The sequence below is a fragment of the Chiroxiphia lanceolata genome, chromosome 16, assembly GCF_009829145.1.
Source record: "Chiroxiphia lanceolata isolate bChiLan1 chromosome 16, bChiLan1.pri, whole genome shotgun sequence".
In the NCBI taxonomy this organism is placed as follows: Eukaryota; Metazoa; Chordata; class Aves; order Passeriformes; family Pipridae; genus Chiroxiphia; species Chiroxiphia lanceolata.
Window position 1 is genome coordinate 11,840,980 of NC_045652.1, and position 15,305 is coordinate 11,856,284.

Below are 15,305 nucleotides of genomic sequence, written 5' to 3' on the forward strand. Positions count from 1 at the left end.
AGTCTAATGAATTAGTTGACAGCAGGAGACCCCAAACACTAAAAGAGAAGAGCCTGAAGCCTCCCAAAAGATAGTAAAGCTTATAAAATATCTGAATGCAGGACAGATCAGGGGCTGAGGGTTTCTGTTAATGCTTCATGGATTTCTCACGTCCATAAAAGCTTGTGAGAAAGTAAAAAGTGTGCTTGGGAAAAGAGCATCCTACTTCAGGAACACACAGAAAAATGTTCTGATCAGTGCTACCACAAGGCAGCCTATGAACACAGGCAGCCTGTAAACATACACTTCATGCATTGTAGGTCCTGTACATGGTGCTCTACCACGAGATGACAATAACCAGAGCAGGCAGTGAAACTACCCTGGGCATTTCCCTTCTCATTAGTTCCACTGAAAATAGCAGAATCTGCTCAGCCTTCCCCTTGTTTTGCCTACCTGAGCGTGTCCACCTCCTCCTTGGTGATGACAGTGCTCTGCTCAGCTGTGCTCTGCTGAGACTTCAGGACCTTCATCTCCACCTCCAGCTGCAGAAGAGAAAAGGTGTTAGTTCCTCCAGCACTAGCAAGGAGTACACATGAACAGCAAAGGGAGGAGGAGGAAATCACGGTGTTCTGCAGAGATCAGAGTTTTTTCAGAATATGGATGTGAAGCACAACTTCTCACATGTTGAATGACAAAACCTCAGTTAACCCTGCTTCCCTTTGCAATCCCTTTTGCCTTTCCCAACATCTTCTCTAAGGTAGATGAGGCACAGAAAGTCGACTTTTACTAGCAAAGCTTCTGCTTCTCTTACCGATATTTCCCCTATCATCCCCCAGGGATAATGGGATGCAGAAAACTCTGTGCGGCATTAGGAGCTCGTTGGTACCTGAGATTCAGTATTGACAGTTCAAGCTCATTTAGCTTCAATTCCTCCCCAGAAGACACGAACCACAGGATTACACTGTCTTGTCCAGGACAACTCCAAGACACATATATCGAATCCAAAAGACTGGGGAATATTTCCAGCACTTTCCAATATACACTTCTAGCTCTAGCTGCTCAGGTAGCTCTGGCTGAACAAACAATTAAGAATACTTTCTGCCTCTGGCTTTGTTTGGGAAGGAACTCACAAGAAAGTACTTCAAAACTCTACAGACATGAGAACTTCTTACCCAGACTCTACCATTCCCAGGCTCCCTGACTTGTAGCAAGCTGGATCCCTAATTCAGCAATCAAGACAATGCACAAATTGATAAACTCCATATGTTACTTGTTTCCAAACCCCTTAGAAAGTGATTTATTGTGAAGTGTAAGCAGAGACAAACTACCTAGAGGATACTCAAACTTCTGTTCCAGCACCTTCTCCCAGCATAGACCTTCTTCACACTCATCCTTGAGAGTCTGGACTTCCTTTTGTCATCTGTCTTTTACCACCTGCTGGCTAATTCCCCTAATAAATCTATTGACGACAGAAACTATATTTTTCACTCAGGAGGAAAATAATAAGCAATCCAGACTTAATTATAGATGCAAAACTTATGACCACAGAGAGTTCAGTGCTCAGCATCAGGAAAGTAATCCATTAATTCACCATTCCCTGCAACAGCACGGATTAGACTTGCAGAGCAAAATCACATTGCAATGGCAAACTTCTGCAAGCTTCTTGCAGAAACTCCTCAATTTTACAAGGAAAAGGAGCATCTTGACACAGGTAGTCATATTACTCAGCCAGAACTGAAATTCTGACATACTGCCTCTTCACCCTTCCGTGCTTACCAGAAGAGACAGGCAGAGCAAGGCAGAACTGTTAGCAGGAAAGGCAGAAAATGGATGTTTGGATTATTCTCCCTCTCCTTTCTGACACCACAGCAACAGAACAGAAGAGAAAGAGGGTCGAAAAGATGTTTTAACCAAATTTCCCCCTGGCAGCCTGAAGCCCTGCATTCTCCCCCTGCCTGTCAAAAAACATCCAGGAATAAAAAATAAGCAAAGGCCCACCTGCATCATCAGGCTGTACAAATGTGAATGTATATTAGTTGCTTGATAAGATTATCACAGCCAGAAATGTTTCCCTCAATTTTCTGATTACTGAGCTTATCTCTCCCAGCTCAGCCCATCACAGATGGCTGGGGATAAAGCAAGCACACCCGATAATTCCAGGAATGTGAATAAAAGGTACCGGGATGAAGAGCAGGCTTCAATTCCAACCTTCTAGCAGGAAAACACTCATTATGCTTCCTGTTTCCCGTGCCTGCTGAAGCCTGGATGTGTTTGCTATTGGGAGTTTTGGGCTGCTTTCTGGGATGTGTGAGGACAGCATTTGAAGATGGAAGGGCTGGTGAGTACGTTATTTATCACTGGCTAAGCCTCGAGTCCCTCTGCCACCTGCTCACCCACACGAGCAGAGTGAGTGCACACGAGCTCGAGTGAGCGCTGCCGTGAAGCGTCAGCGCGGGTCTCGCCTGGTGCCCAGTGGTGACAAATTAGTGCCAGGTATGCTCAGCAAGGCAGGGTGAGACTCTGCTGGGTTTCTAAGAATAAGCTGTTGAAGGAGAACGAGCAAGGAAGGGCACATGGACTGTAAAGGCATTTCATATCATTTCTGTGTCCTCCCAATTTTCAAGCGCCAAAATTACCCGGACTGAAAACCTGATGTGCCCAAAGTGAGAAGGGAGAGGAGGGCACAGTGATCTCAGTGCAGATGAAACTGGCTCCAGCAGTGAGATGTTGACATGGACCTGCTTCCCAGAACTAAGATTAAAACTACTTTGAGTCACAGGAAATTATTGCCATTCAGAGCTCACTAACCACTTGTGAAAAAAGAAAGTAAAACAGCCAATGTATTAAATCTTTCATTCGAAAGATGCTATTTTAATTGTTAGGGTTTCATCCCTAACAAAGGTTAGGAAAACATCTCTTACTACCAACCTCATAGAAGCTATTAAAAATGTTATTTATGTCCTCTCCAGGACAAAAACAGTCAGTTGAGATGAGATGGAGTGGCTCATTGTTGGGATCCAATTCTGCTTTTGTGAAGATAACACACTGCAGGCAAATAGGTCTTCACAAAACAAGAACAAAGAGAATGACAAAACCAAGCAAAACATAAAGAATTTGTTGATAAAGCCTAAGAGGTGAGGAGGTTCCTGAGATCATTCCCTCTGACACAGCCTGAGGACAGCTCCAGGACTGGGTGATGAGCATGCAACGATTCACCACAGTGGCAGTTTGTCCATTCCTGTCCACATGTCCTCTCAGTATCTGTGCCAAAGAACAGCCTCAAGGAGGGATAAGGAGAGGAAGGCCCAAACCCCTCTTGCTGTTTTCTCTGTTTAATTCCCAATTTCCTCAATTAATTTCCAGTCCTGGTCTCTCTTGCCCACCAGATGCCACTTCCAGCAGGCATTTTCTGCTTTTTGAACCAACTCACTATTCCTGTCTAAACTCTTCCAATTTTTATCAATAATTTTACATAACTCGCTGAGTTAAACTTTTATTACTTTGAATACATTAAACTAGTAGAAGCCATTACCCAGCAGAGAGGAGAAAAGGGCTGCTCAAATTACAGCTCATTGCTGTATTCCCCCATTCCATACCAAATGACCCAGGTCAGGCTTGGATCCTTCAGCTCTCTTTTATGTCGATCTTGTTCTTTTAACTAGCACTGACAGCAGAGAGGGAACATTGTCTCAAAATGCAGCATTGCAACTCTTATCCTGGAAGCTACAAAGAGGGACCTAAGGACCTACAACATCTGCAGGAGCGTCAGGGATAATATCACCCAGGATCAGACCCTCAATTATATCCCCACTGTACAGAACACATTAGCAACTTGAAAAGAAACCGAGCTATTATTTTTTAAAAAGTTATCCAAGGTTTTTATGACACTAAATAAGGTAGAACAATGAGGAATATCAGAGCCCATAACCTGTGAATAAAACACAAAAACAGGCATTTAATGTTTTGAGGATGTGTTGTTCTCTTCTCAGAATATACTGGGGCCTCTTGCTCTCAAACTAAAATGATCCCATTTATCCTGATCCTTTTCTACTCTCTTTCACTTCATAAGCATGAATTCCAGCCCAGCTTTATTGCTCTCACTACAAAGTGATCAGGGTACAGACTAATTTTAGAACATCCATCTCCACAAATATGCAAGTGTCCCAAAAGATGAAATGTAAATACTTTTTCCAAAATAAGTACTGCCATCATTATTTATCAAATGAGAAAGAGAGGAAGGAAGAGTATGGATGGAATTTCCTCCAGTGTTTAATTATATGAAATATCGTTCTTCTTTCAGCATTACTTTTAAACCTGCCTGGACAGGATTCCAAGAAGGTGGTTTTCCTCCAAGTGTTAATGACACAGCAAACACCCACAGCAGGTTAAGAAATATGTTCCTTGCTCGTTCTCTCTTCTGTAGCAATTATTTAAAGAAATATGAGATGACAGGTGAAACATAAAATTATCAATTTATCTCCTGACAGCTAGATGAAACAAAACTTTACTTTAGAGATCTGATTTTCTTGGTATATTTATGGCATTTGTCATTTCTGACCCATATCTGTCCCCTCCAAACCAAGTACCCTGAACCTCTGCAATGCCATGGACCTGTTGTTCCTCACACTCAACTCCAATGGGCTTCAGCACTGATGAAACAAACCTTTCCAGAGCATCCCAGTGCCCACTGCTGTCCACACTCCATCTTCAGGATGAGGCTTATCACAGGTCAAATCAGCCTTCCCTTGACAACCACATATAGGAACTGAAAATTTTAACACACTGCCCAAAGTAATGATCAAATCTCTCTTCAGGTGCCTCATTTTTGGTAATAAAGGACCCAAAATCTAAAGTATTTCAACTCACTGCTAAAGTAGGATTTGCATGATGAAGAAAAAGGGGTTGGTTTATTCGCCCACATCATGTACACACATTTCACAGAACACATGCTGGAGACATACAGTTATTATTTGAATAATGAGTGCATTTTAGTGAGGGGCTGATACAGCAATCTTACCCTGATGAAGTGTGTCTGCACGTCATTCAGCATTCTTGGAACTGTAAAAAGCAGGAAATGCTGAATCCATTATAAATGTCTAAAGGTTTATTTAACAATGGGCTGATGCAACATCCTTTGAAAGGCCTTCCTCAGCAAAAGGGCTGATTTTGAACGGCAGCGAGAAATAGAACTGAATCGCACAGAGCCGGCGTGGAAAGGTGAACTGAGAGGTTGTGTTTGACTACAAGTCTCAACACAATTCAGGAAGCCATTTCAAAACATAAATATTTCAGGTGTATGAAAACCAAGCAAACTTGGAAAGGAAGAGTGTACACTAAAATAGACAAGAACAGAGAAATGGGACCCCGAGTATGACCCATACACCGAGGTTTGAGAGCAGGTAAACCAGGACCTTCATACAACTGTGATGCTATTTGTGCTTCTCTCCATAGGATGTAGTGACTAAGGATCTTATTTGCCTCTCTTCCCACAAGGCAGCACAGCAAGCCTGGTGTTGTCTATAAGCTTATAAATACAGCATCAGGACAGAAATCAAACATACATGAACGCCAGGGAGTTTAATTTGGGTGTCCAGCAGTACCACATGGCAGTAAGACACCATGCTGAGCACTTCCAGAGATCATTCTGGTCAGCAAAAACAGCATCACCTCTTCTGTGTGCCCACCGGCATTCTGGAGGGCTGCTCACCCAAAACATCTGCAGAGAAGGACACATGGGGAGAACTAAGCCTCACCAGATTTCTTAGTGAACTTTACTCTTCTCCAAAAAGTAGGCCAATACTTGCAAACCAAAGTATTACTTGCCATTTAGGAACAGGCTAAGCAGCCCAGGATTAGTTGGTACATTTTCTTGGGAAAATTAATCCTCGATGCCATTGTGAAACAAAAGCAATAAAGCCAAAGAAAATCAGATATTCAATAAAAAGTGGTTTAGAACTACCTATTTCCCACTTGGCTGAAGCAAAAAATACATTTTTTTTTTTCCTCTCGAAAGGCAAAGGCTGGCTGGATCAGAGTCGCCAGTCTCTATGGGTTCCACCATCTGTAACAAACTTGCTGTGCTTTTATCACTGAGAAGACAGGTCTAGGAGCAACCTTTCAGCAAACACTTCCCTAAAAATGTACTCATACATATATATTATTGTAGATACACGCACATTGGGAAATGGACATATGCTGACTTCTGCTTCTCTCCAATACAGTCTGGATTGTGGTTTTTCTCCTCCTGTTGCAGTAAAAAGAGAGCAATTTTTCAAGTTTATACCAAATGTCATTCTATTTCATTTCCAAATATAATCTCCCAGAGAGAAGGTTCGCTTGCCCTATTTCCAATCTCTAAAGTTAATACACAAATTTATATTCCTTTCTCCCACTCACTCTCCTAAATTAAGAGGTGTAATTACTAGGAACGCTTGCTATAAACGAATAAAGTGCCAAGGGAGAAGGAGCTGTCAGCACTGGACGTCTGCAGCAGCCACCCTCCTCTCCCTCCCATCCCTGGAGGATCCTGCTTATGAGGCAGTTTCTATCTTTCCCATTAGCAGGGGTAGCTCACACACAGGAGCAGATGACAGCCCCTCCCTTTCCAGGCAGGACAATCATAAGGAAAAGAATTACAAAATTAACTTCAGCCTGTCAAGGAGCCTGGCATGGGTGATTCCTCCCAAACCCACCTTTTGCCCCTCCCCAGTCCTGCTGACTCTCAGGTGACATCAGGGTTCCTTAACAACAGTGGAGAAATGCAGATCTGTGATCTAAAAATTCAGTGCCAGTCTCATCCCTCTCCCCCCTCCCCATCTCCAGCACCCTCTCCAAAGGAAGATTGATTATTATAATCAGACTTAGCTCTGACATAGCATTTGCATTTTCAAAGCACAGCATAGTCATTAACTAATTCATCTATCCCAAGGGAGCCCTAACGAGCGTTCACCTCTCCCCTCTGATTCCCAATCTGCAGGCAGCCCACAGCTTTCCTTCCAACACCTCCCCTCCACATTGTGTGGCACCAGCACAAGTTGGTGCAACTCCAGACGGGCTCAGTGAGCCAAACTCAGCCCTTCTGCAAAGGAACAAGAGGAAGAATGCACAGACACCCTATTTAAACCAGTTATCCTAGGGTTTCCATGCGTAATCACAGCGGTACAGGCTATTACAGGAAAACAGTTTGTTCTGCAAAATAAGGCAAATGCCACAGGGGTCTCAAAATTACCACACTCCTGTATGAGCAGCATCAGCCATGAGCCTGAGCTGCCTGCCCACTTGCAAGCATGCACAGAAGGAATCCTCATCACATCACAGCCTCCAAAGCCCCAGCCTCCTCCTGCACAGCCCATCCAACAACATCTTCCTTAAACACCTACAACACACCTTTAGTTCAAGACTCAGCCTCCTGCCTCTCTCTAGTACTTTATCACATCCCAACACCACCAGGTACTGATCCTCCCCACTCACCCACCTCCCTTGGTTCATCTATTCAGCTCAGTTGGTAAGAGCCTGGTGCCAATAACCCCAGGATTGTGGGTTCAATCCCTGTATGGGCCATTCACTTAAGAGTTGGACTTGATGATCCCTGTGGATCCCTTCCTACTCAGAATATTCTGTGATCTCTGTATCCTGTCCCTGCAACATGACCAAGGGGGGGTGGGGGTGGAGGTGGAACAAGATGATCTTTAAGGTCCCTTCCAACCCAAACCATTCTATGATTCTTTTCCACAGGTGGGGAGTATATGGTGAATATACAAAACCCACAGCTGCTCTGGAAGGAGCCCATTCCTCTGTTTTGAGGACAGACGCTGTGCTGATGCTACAGCACATCTGGAGGCAACTGCCCTGGGCCCCAGCACAGACCCCATGTCAACAGTGCAACACCAGTCATCACGTGGGTACCAACAGTTTTGTCTTCCTCTTTGTCCCCCACTATATGCTGTATTTATTTCTTTTTGGTAGCCTGGAATGGGTGCAAGATGTGAGTTTGGAAATAAACACTACCGGACATTTCAGCCAGATGGAAGCTGCCTCAGAGCTCAAGATTAACAACCCTGGAAAGTTCATAGGGAAGAAGAGCAAACATTTTGTGCAAGAGACATACCAAGCAAGGGAACTGGAGATGTTAATTTAAACCTATGAGTTTATTCAAGCATAATTACATATTTCAACCCTCACTCCGAGAAAGGAGCAGGCAAGGAATCTCTTCCTCTCAGCCTGTCGTGCCCACGCTCCCAGGCGCTGCTGTGAGACCTCACTGCCACTGCATGATGGCAAAACACCTTGACAGCTTCATGTCCAAAACCCCTCTCTTTGCTCTAACAGCTCATTCTGAAGAAGGATCACCTCATTTCCATGTTCATTCAGCTCAGAGCTCTCTGCTGTTATCAGCCTTGCTCCACCACTTTCACCAGTGTGTAGATGACTGTTTCCTTTAATTACTACCGAAAGCTCCTCCCAGCCAGGGAGAGCAAAACAGCTGGTGTCCACTGAGAGAAGGAAACTCTGGAGTAATTAGCCTTAACTGGCTGACACCTCCTACCCATTACTCCTGGTTAGAACAGCAAAACACAGAATAAGACTCTCTTTAGGGAACCTGTCAAGGTGCCAGACTGAATGTGTCGCTTCCCTGTCCAGTGCGGCCGCGGCACAGGCGCAATGGAGCTGTTTGCTCTCAAGAAGAGCATCACACAGGCCATTTCTTTCATGCAGGAGTAGGCATTTTTGCTAGAATCAAGTCTTGTAGCAGCAGCTGTAATTCACAGGCAAAGCAACAAATAAATCTGCAAAGATGTCATACCTCCTTCGTGCAAAGTCTGAATACAGTTTGTTTCCTGAAAATATAGCCTCGAGGAGTTTCCGGAGCACTCACTCAACAACTCCCATCAAATAGGAGCTTGTAATCCCACCTCTCACTCCCCCCTTCAGTTTGCTTGTTGAAAAGTCATCATACAATAACCAGTCAGAGAAGAATCTATGCAGTTACCAAGCACCTAGGAAGATCAAAGGGAAAGAGGAATCCAACATCCATTTTTGTTCCTTTGTTTTCTAACATGAATACAGTGGAATCAATCCTGCTTAATACTGCAAGAGAGCAGAGGAGCCTTCACTGAGTGCTAAACTTGAAAATTGAACTTAATCTTCTTTCTCTGACTCACATGGAACAACCCACAGCCTGTACTTCAACATGCTTTTAGGAAGAGCTCTCTCATTCCCACTGCAGCTCCAGTCCAGTTTTGCAGTTCACTACAGCTGGGAGCACTGTTTTCTGGCATGTCTTGGCAGGGAGAGGGAGGGTCAGCAGGGGCCAGCAGAGCTTGCTGTTCAAGGTGCTTTCTGAACTCCCAGAGGTGGGAAATATGAGGATGGGGCAAGGGATCCAGCTATGGAAAAGCAGCAGCTTTCCTGACAGAGCCTCCCAGCTGCCTTCAGGGAAGGAGCAGAGCCTTCATTCAAGGAGTCTTGTTCCCCAAACCCTGTCCAAAGAACAGGCTAAAAAGAGCAGGTTTAATGCTTGCTACCTAAATGACCCATCTTGGGGTCCACCTGTGACAAAAAGTAGTGGGTTTTTAACGTATAAAAAGTGAGAAATCTCTCTCTTCATGCCAAAACCCAAAGGTTACAGGGACCTGCCAAGACTGCTCTGCCCATTTTGGCCTCTCAGGATGATGCCTGTGCTGCCCTTCAGTTGCCAGCAGCAGTCACAGAACAAAAGGCAAACAGCAATTCCCTCTCAAATACTGTATGTTCAGTTCTGGTGCCAAAGCAGAAACCTGGCATTTTAACCTTTGGTGAACATGTTCTTGCTGCCACCAATAATAAACTCCGAGGTCCAGCTCAGAGGGAAGGTGTAATAGATGTGCAGGGATGACATTAGCACTGAACACAGCATCAACAGGACAGGGCCTGGCAGGAGCTCGATTTTATACAGCCAGTCTTTAGAGGTTAATGAAATATTCATAAATAAGTTAAGATTCTCCTGACAAGCTGGATCCTGTAATACAACAAAGAGTTGTCAGCCTCAATTAAGCAATTCCAAAGAGGCAGGGCTCTGCCATTCATTATTTACCAAGAGGTCACAGGAAAAATTCTGCTCTATGATCTTCCTGTCTCTGTGGATAAATTGGGTTTTGCAGCTTGTGCTGGAGGACTCTGCTGCCCTCACAGACCCCAGCCTGCCATGGCTACTACCCACCCCCAGCATCCAGCAGCCAAAGGCAAGAAACACTGGAAACGAGCTCTTCTAAAGGCACTGGGACACAATAAGATCGAAAGCAAATAATGTAGCAAGCTGATTAAGCTGTCAGTATAAGGACTAAGTCTTGAAACTTCTTTTTTTTTTTTTAAGCCTTTATCTCCCTTTTTGTACACACAAAGCCAGCCCCAGGCAAGAAGAAAAGTATCCAGCAACCTTTGATCTGCAGGCACATCCTCTGAACATGCCCTTGGTGCCCCCCCAGATCCCATAGCTAGAGAGCTTCATATCCCTCTTCACGTTCAGGACAAACTGTGCCTACAGAATTGGATTTCTTGGATCAGATCTCTCAGGATGGTCCTCTTCTGATTCAGGTACAACTTTCCAGGACTGTGAAAGCAGAATGAAAACCAGTCTCTATCCTTGGTCACTTGGAAATTGGAAATAAATTACTACCGTTCAACAGCCCCAAGTCTTTCTTTCCCTCTCTGGACATGTACCAGAAGCACATGTTGCTTCTACACCTTCTCCAAGCTGCCTTTGAGGCAAGGCAAAATAAAAGATCAGAAATGAAGGAACCCAAGAGGCATCCTGGACCTCTGACCTGGTTTTCTCAAAGTGCTGAAGATAACATGAAGCCCCTGCACTCTACAGGAAATTTTAGCTCAACTGAATTGAACCATGTCAGTCTGATGCAGCCCATAAACTTCTTATGGGCTCTGTGAAGATGAATGGAGCCAGGAAAAAAAAATACTTGCATGACTATTAAATATGTCTTTTATGTCTCAAGGCTGTGCCTACTAAAATAAAGCCTCTGATAATATCCCTGTCCCATTCTCATTCAATTAAGTAACCCAGTGTAACTCAGATTTTAGTGACAACAGTGACACTGACAAGGACCACTCCAGCTGTAGCAGAGCATCATCCTCTGCACAGGAAAACGATCCACCTTTCTCCTGCTCAACAACCAAAGAGGAAAAAACCCTACCCCCTTCTACCTCCCCAGTCCTTGCTCCTGTTATAATTCTGCCTGTCAGCAGAGGTTGGGTTTTAGGGGTACATCTGTAGCATGATGGGCTGGGAAGGGGGACAATATGCAAGTACATCCTATCTGAGCTGGAAATGCTGTTCAGCTCCGGGTCAGACCAGCCCCTAAGATCTGGCAGTACCTGTCCCACGGGGAGGCAGAGGGAGGAGCAGCAGTAAGGCAGCTCTCCAGGCAGCCACATTTCTTCCTTCTGACAGCCCTAACCCCGTGTCAGCTCTTATCGCCTTCGAAGGGCAAATGGAAACCGTCCTGCTGAAACCAACCGGTGCTGCCGAGTTCCATAAAACTTTCACATTAATGGCTCCAGCAGCAGGTTCATTTGGGTAATGGGACTTTTAAACAGACCGTTTATTTCTTTTTAATTTGAAGGGAATGTACTATTTGATCTCATGTGCCCGGTTAGATTTTTAAAACAGAGATAAACCACAAGAATTGACTCGCTAAGTCTCTTCTTCTGACCTAATTAAAATAGCATTGAGATACTAATGTGCAGCAGTGTAATGTGCTGATCACCTCTCCAGTTTACAGGCAGTTTGTCAGCACTCACCCAACAGAATTCCAAAGCTTCCTCCACGCTCACATCACATGCAACAGATGCTTCTGATGGTGCCACAGTTTTGTGTGTTGAACGTGAATTTTCCAAGAGGTAATGTGCAGCAGGTACAACACCAACCGAGGCAGTTCATCATTCCCTATGCTAAGAGAGAGGGGGGGGAATAATCCTGCCTGTTCCTCAGAGCTCACCATATTCCTACACAGTGGGGAATAGCAAGGACCTGTTTTAATGTACTTGTTTACAACAGGCACTGAGAGAGAGCTCTCTAAGAAAGGGAAAAGAAGAGTCACTCTGAGTACTCTCATCCCACTGTTTAGGGTTCACTCCACCTTCAGAACCAAAGCTCCACAGTAAAAACATCAGGAGAAAATATAAAACAGGGCATCAATGACTCCTGTACACTCACCCCCTTTTTCCAACAACTCCCAATCTGAATTAACAGGATCACACAATACAGTGAAGAACAATAAAAACACTGTGAAGTATACACAGAACAAACAAGGAACTGAAGGCTCTGCTGAAGTAAAACTACCTGATAGAGAAGATGTCTCAGACACATTCAAAGCAGACATAATTCACTGAAGATCCTGGGTCAAAAAATATAAATGCACGAGCACAGTTACTGATAGCACAGAGCAGGGAGGCTTTATCACAGAGGGGCATAAACTGATAAGAAAGAGCAAGCTACATGAAAACTCAAGGAACAGAACTGAACTGTCATAATGCAAGTCACACAACAGCTGGAACATCTCCTACAAACTGAGTCTTCCTCAGCCAGAAACTAGAGAGGAGGACAAAGAGTGGGGTAGATGAACTGATCCCAGGATGAACATCAGTGCCATGTGGCAGTGGAAATGAGCAATATCCTGGATACAGGTCAGCTCTTCCACCACAGATGGAAGAGGTACCTGCGTGTACCCCACGCTTCCATGGAAGAGACTTTTGTACAAGATACTGCTGGAACATCACCTGGAATGGTGTGACTCATCTTCAAAGGAGACACAAAAAACCAGAAAGAGATTTAAAGAAAGCTGCAGGATTCATGAGGAGCCTGAAGAGCCTGTTTTAAGAGAAGACTGCAAGAGCTTGATTTGTTTAACCTAGACAAATGAAAGGCTGGGAGAGAACAATTGTTCTCTATAAATATGTCTCGGCATAAATATGAGGGAGGAAGAACAGTCACTGTAGTTTAAGGAGAACATTAGCACAAGAAAAAGAATGGATATTAACTGCACATATATTTTCAGTTGGAACTGGGAAGATTTCAGCTGTCAGAGGAGTCTTTCAATGACAGTAATGGTACAAACAACCAAAGCAGTTTCAAGACAAGCTTGATAAATTTATGAACTGAGATATATGCTGCAATTGCCTCAGTTACTGAAGGACTGGACTTTATGATCTAAAAGTCCTCTTCCAGTCTTCTGTTACTATATCATTTCATTCTGGATTAACTTCTTTTGCTGTCTCTTTATAACCAGATTCATGTTTTTCAATCTGATTTGAGAACTGGATATTTCCCTAAGATTGCCTTACTAAAACTATTCACCCTGCTCCTCAGCTGAGTGCCACACCACTCATCTGTCTTGGGTTTGCTAGCCTCACACAAGGTGTTAGGATAAAATCTGTCACATGGGAAGGAGATTTGCTAAATCAATTCAGAAATTATGAAATACACTTTTGATAGATGGAGGTCTCCTGCACCAGTCGGTTGACTCCTTCCCCTCCCAACCTGTTGGTTCTATGTATGTTCCAGCAAAGCTTCATTTTATTTATAACTACCATGGTTCAGCTCTCTAATCCCACATTTAATTGCCTTCCTATTATAGATAATACAGAGAATTTACATTTCCACTAATGAACACCACTTTTGTTCTTATGCCTGGTCTGTTGTATTTCTTGCTTTATGTTTAATAACTCTTAAACAAGAATGAAATGAGTTCTATTGGCCAGTTATCCAGGGCAGGTCTTTCCATATTAAAGTTCACGTTTTTCCTATTATCATTGTTATTACCTGCAAATTAAAATTATGGTAATAATTTTGCCATGTTGCCTTCCATTCAGCAGCTAGTTCCCAACTACAACATGCACAGTGTTCTCTGAGTTTATTTCCTTCACACACTCTTCTTTCTGTCTCCATTTCTTCCTCTGATAACCATCAGTGTAGGCAGTCACTGACATTTAAGTTAATCCTAAACATTATGATTTCATCAGACTGAACACATGATTTGGTTCTTTAACTATTGCTGACCTGCTGCTCTTAAATAAAGGTCTCCTGTTCTCTGCAGAGAGTTAACCAACACTGTTCCTCAAGGCACGGGGTATTCATTATATTCATTTTAAGGTGTCTTTATTGCTTCTGTAAGGACACTCAATTTATGCCACTCATTTGGTGATGGCTGCATTCTTGGACTTCAAATCCTCTTTACCTCCCACCCTGCTAAGCAATTCTTCTGATTCATATATCCATCCTTTTTAATCTGCTGGAGGGTGAAATATAATTTGTTCCAACGAGCAGTCTATAGATTTCAGAGCCCACATGGGCCAAGCTGTCTTTTGAAGATGAAAGTCAAAAGATACCCAGGGCACCTCAGGGCAGTGAAAATACAGGTGATGCTTTTTTAATACCAAGCTGACTTCCCTTAGGGATTAATGATGGAGAAAAAGAAATCTTGACATGAATGCCCCGTGCTACAGAACCAGACTGAAAGAGAGTAAGATCAGAGATCACAGCTGTTGCTTGGATGGCAACCTTGAGCCAAACAATCTCCTCCTGTCTATAAAGGGATATGAAAAAGGCAAATGGAAATTAGAAAAACAAGCACATCTTCTGCTTCCCTCCCTCAGGGGAGGAAAGAAAAATAATATAACAAACAAGAAAGCATTTTCCACAAATAATATTTTTGTGTGAGTGAAGCTTGCTCTCAGCTTTAGGCCAGTAGAGCACTAAACTAACACACCATAAGAAATAAGATCCTGGCAGTACAGAACAGGGAGCCATATGTGTGAACTCTCTGAGCAATCTCCTGGCACATCCTGAAGATACAGACACACAGTCCCAATAAAGAAAACTTCCAGTGTTGATAAAATTGTCAGAAAAGTGCACATGCATATGAAAACATTGCAGGAAAAGTGTGCCTAGGCACTAAAAAAAAATTCAAATAAAAGAGACAAACTCCACAGATCTGTGAGACAGCCCAGTGATCTGAGCCCTATCAGAGTGGTGACCTGTTATGTATCACCTCTCAGAAGACTGTTCCCTTACAGTGGGAACACACCTAAACTGTGAATAAAGAAAAATAAACAAGTGAAGGGTTAGAGGGAGAGGAAAATCAAAGTTTCATTGTTAATTACACAGCACAATGATAAGGGTAATTTTTCTTAAATCAAAAAATAAATTCTAGGTTCAAGTTCCCTGAAGGATATAAAATATTAGAGGATTTTTTTATGGTTGTAATCACAAACTCATTTCTCCAGCCACTACTGGCCGTGTCTAATTAGGGCAAAGTATGTTAATGATACAGCAG

The 15,305-nt window shown here is 43.4% G+C and overlaps 1 protein-coding gene across 2 annotated transcripts in view; it reads right to left on the reverse strand.

Annotated features, from left to right (window-relative positions):
* The window catches only part of MAD1L1 (mitotic arrest deficient 1 like 1), a 356,738-nt gene that overhangs the window by 164,919 nt on the left and 176,514 nt on the right, over positions 1-15,305 (reverse strand). For both annotated transcript variants that reach the window (XM_032704408.1, XM_032704409.1), the window contains one exon: positions 433-521. In XM_032704408.1, the coding sequence (XP_032560299.1) occupies positions 433-521 (89 nt within the window). The remainder of the gene's footprint in view (positions 1-432; positions 522-15,305) is intronic.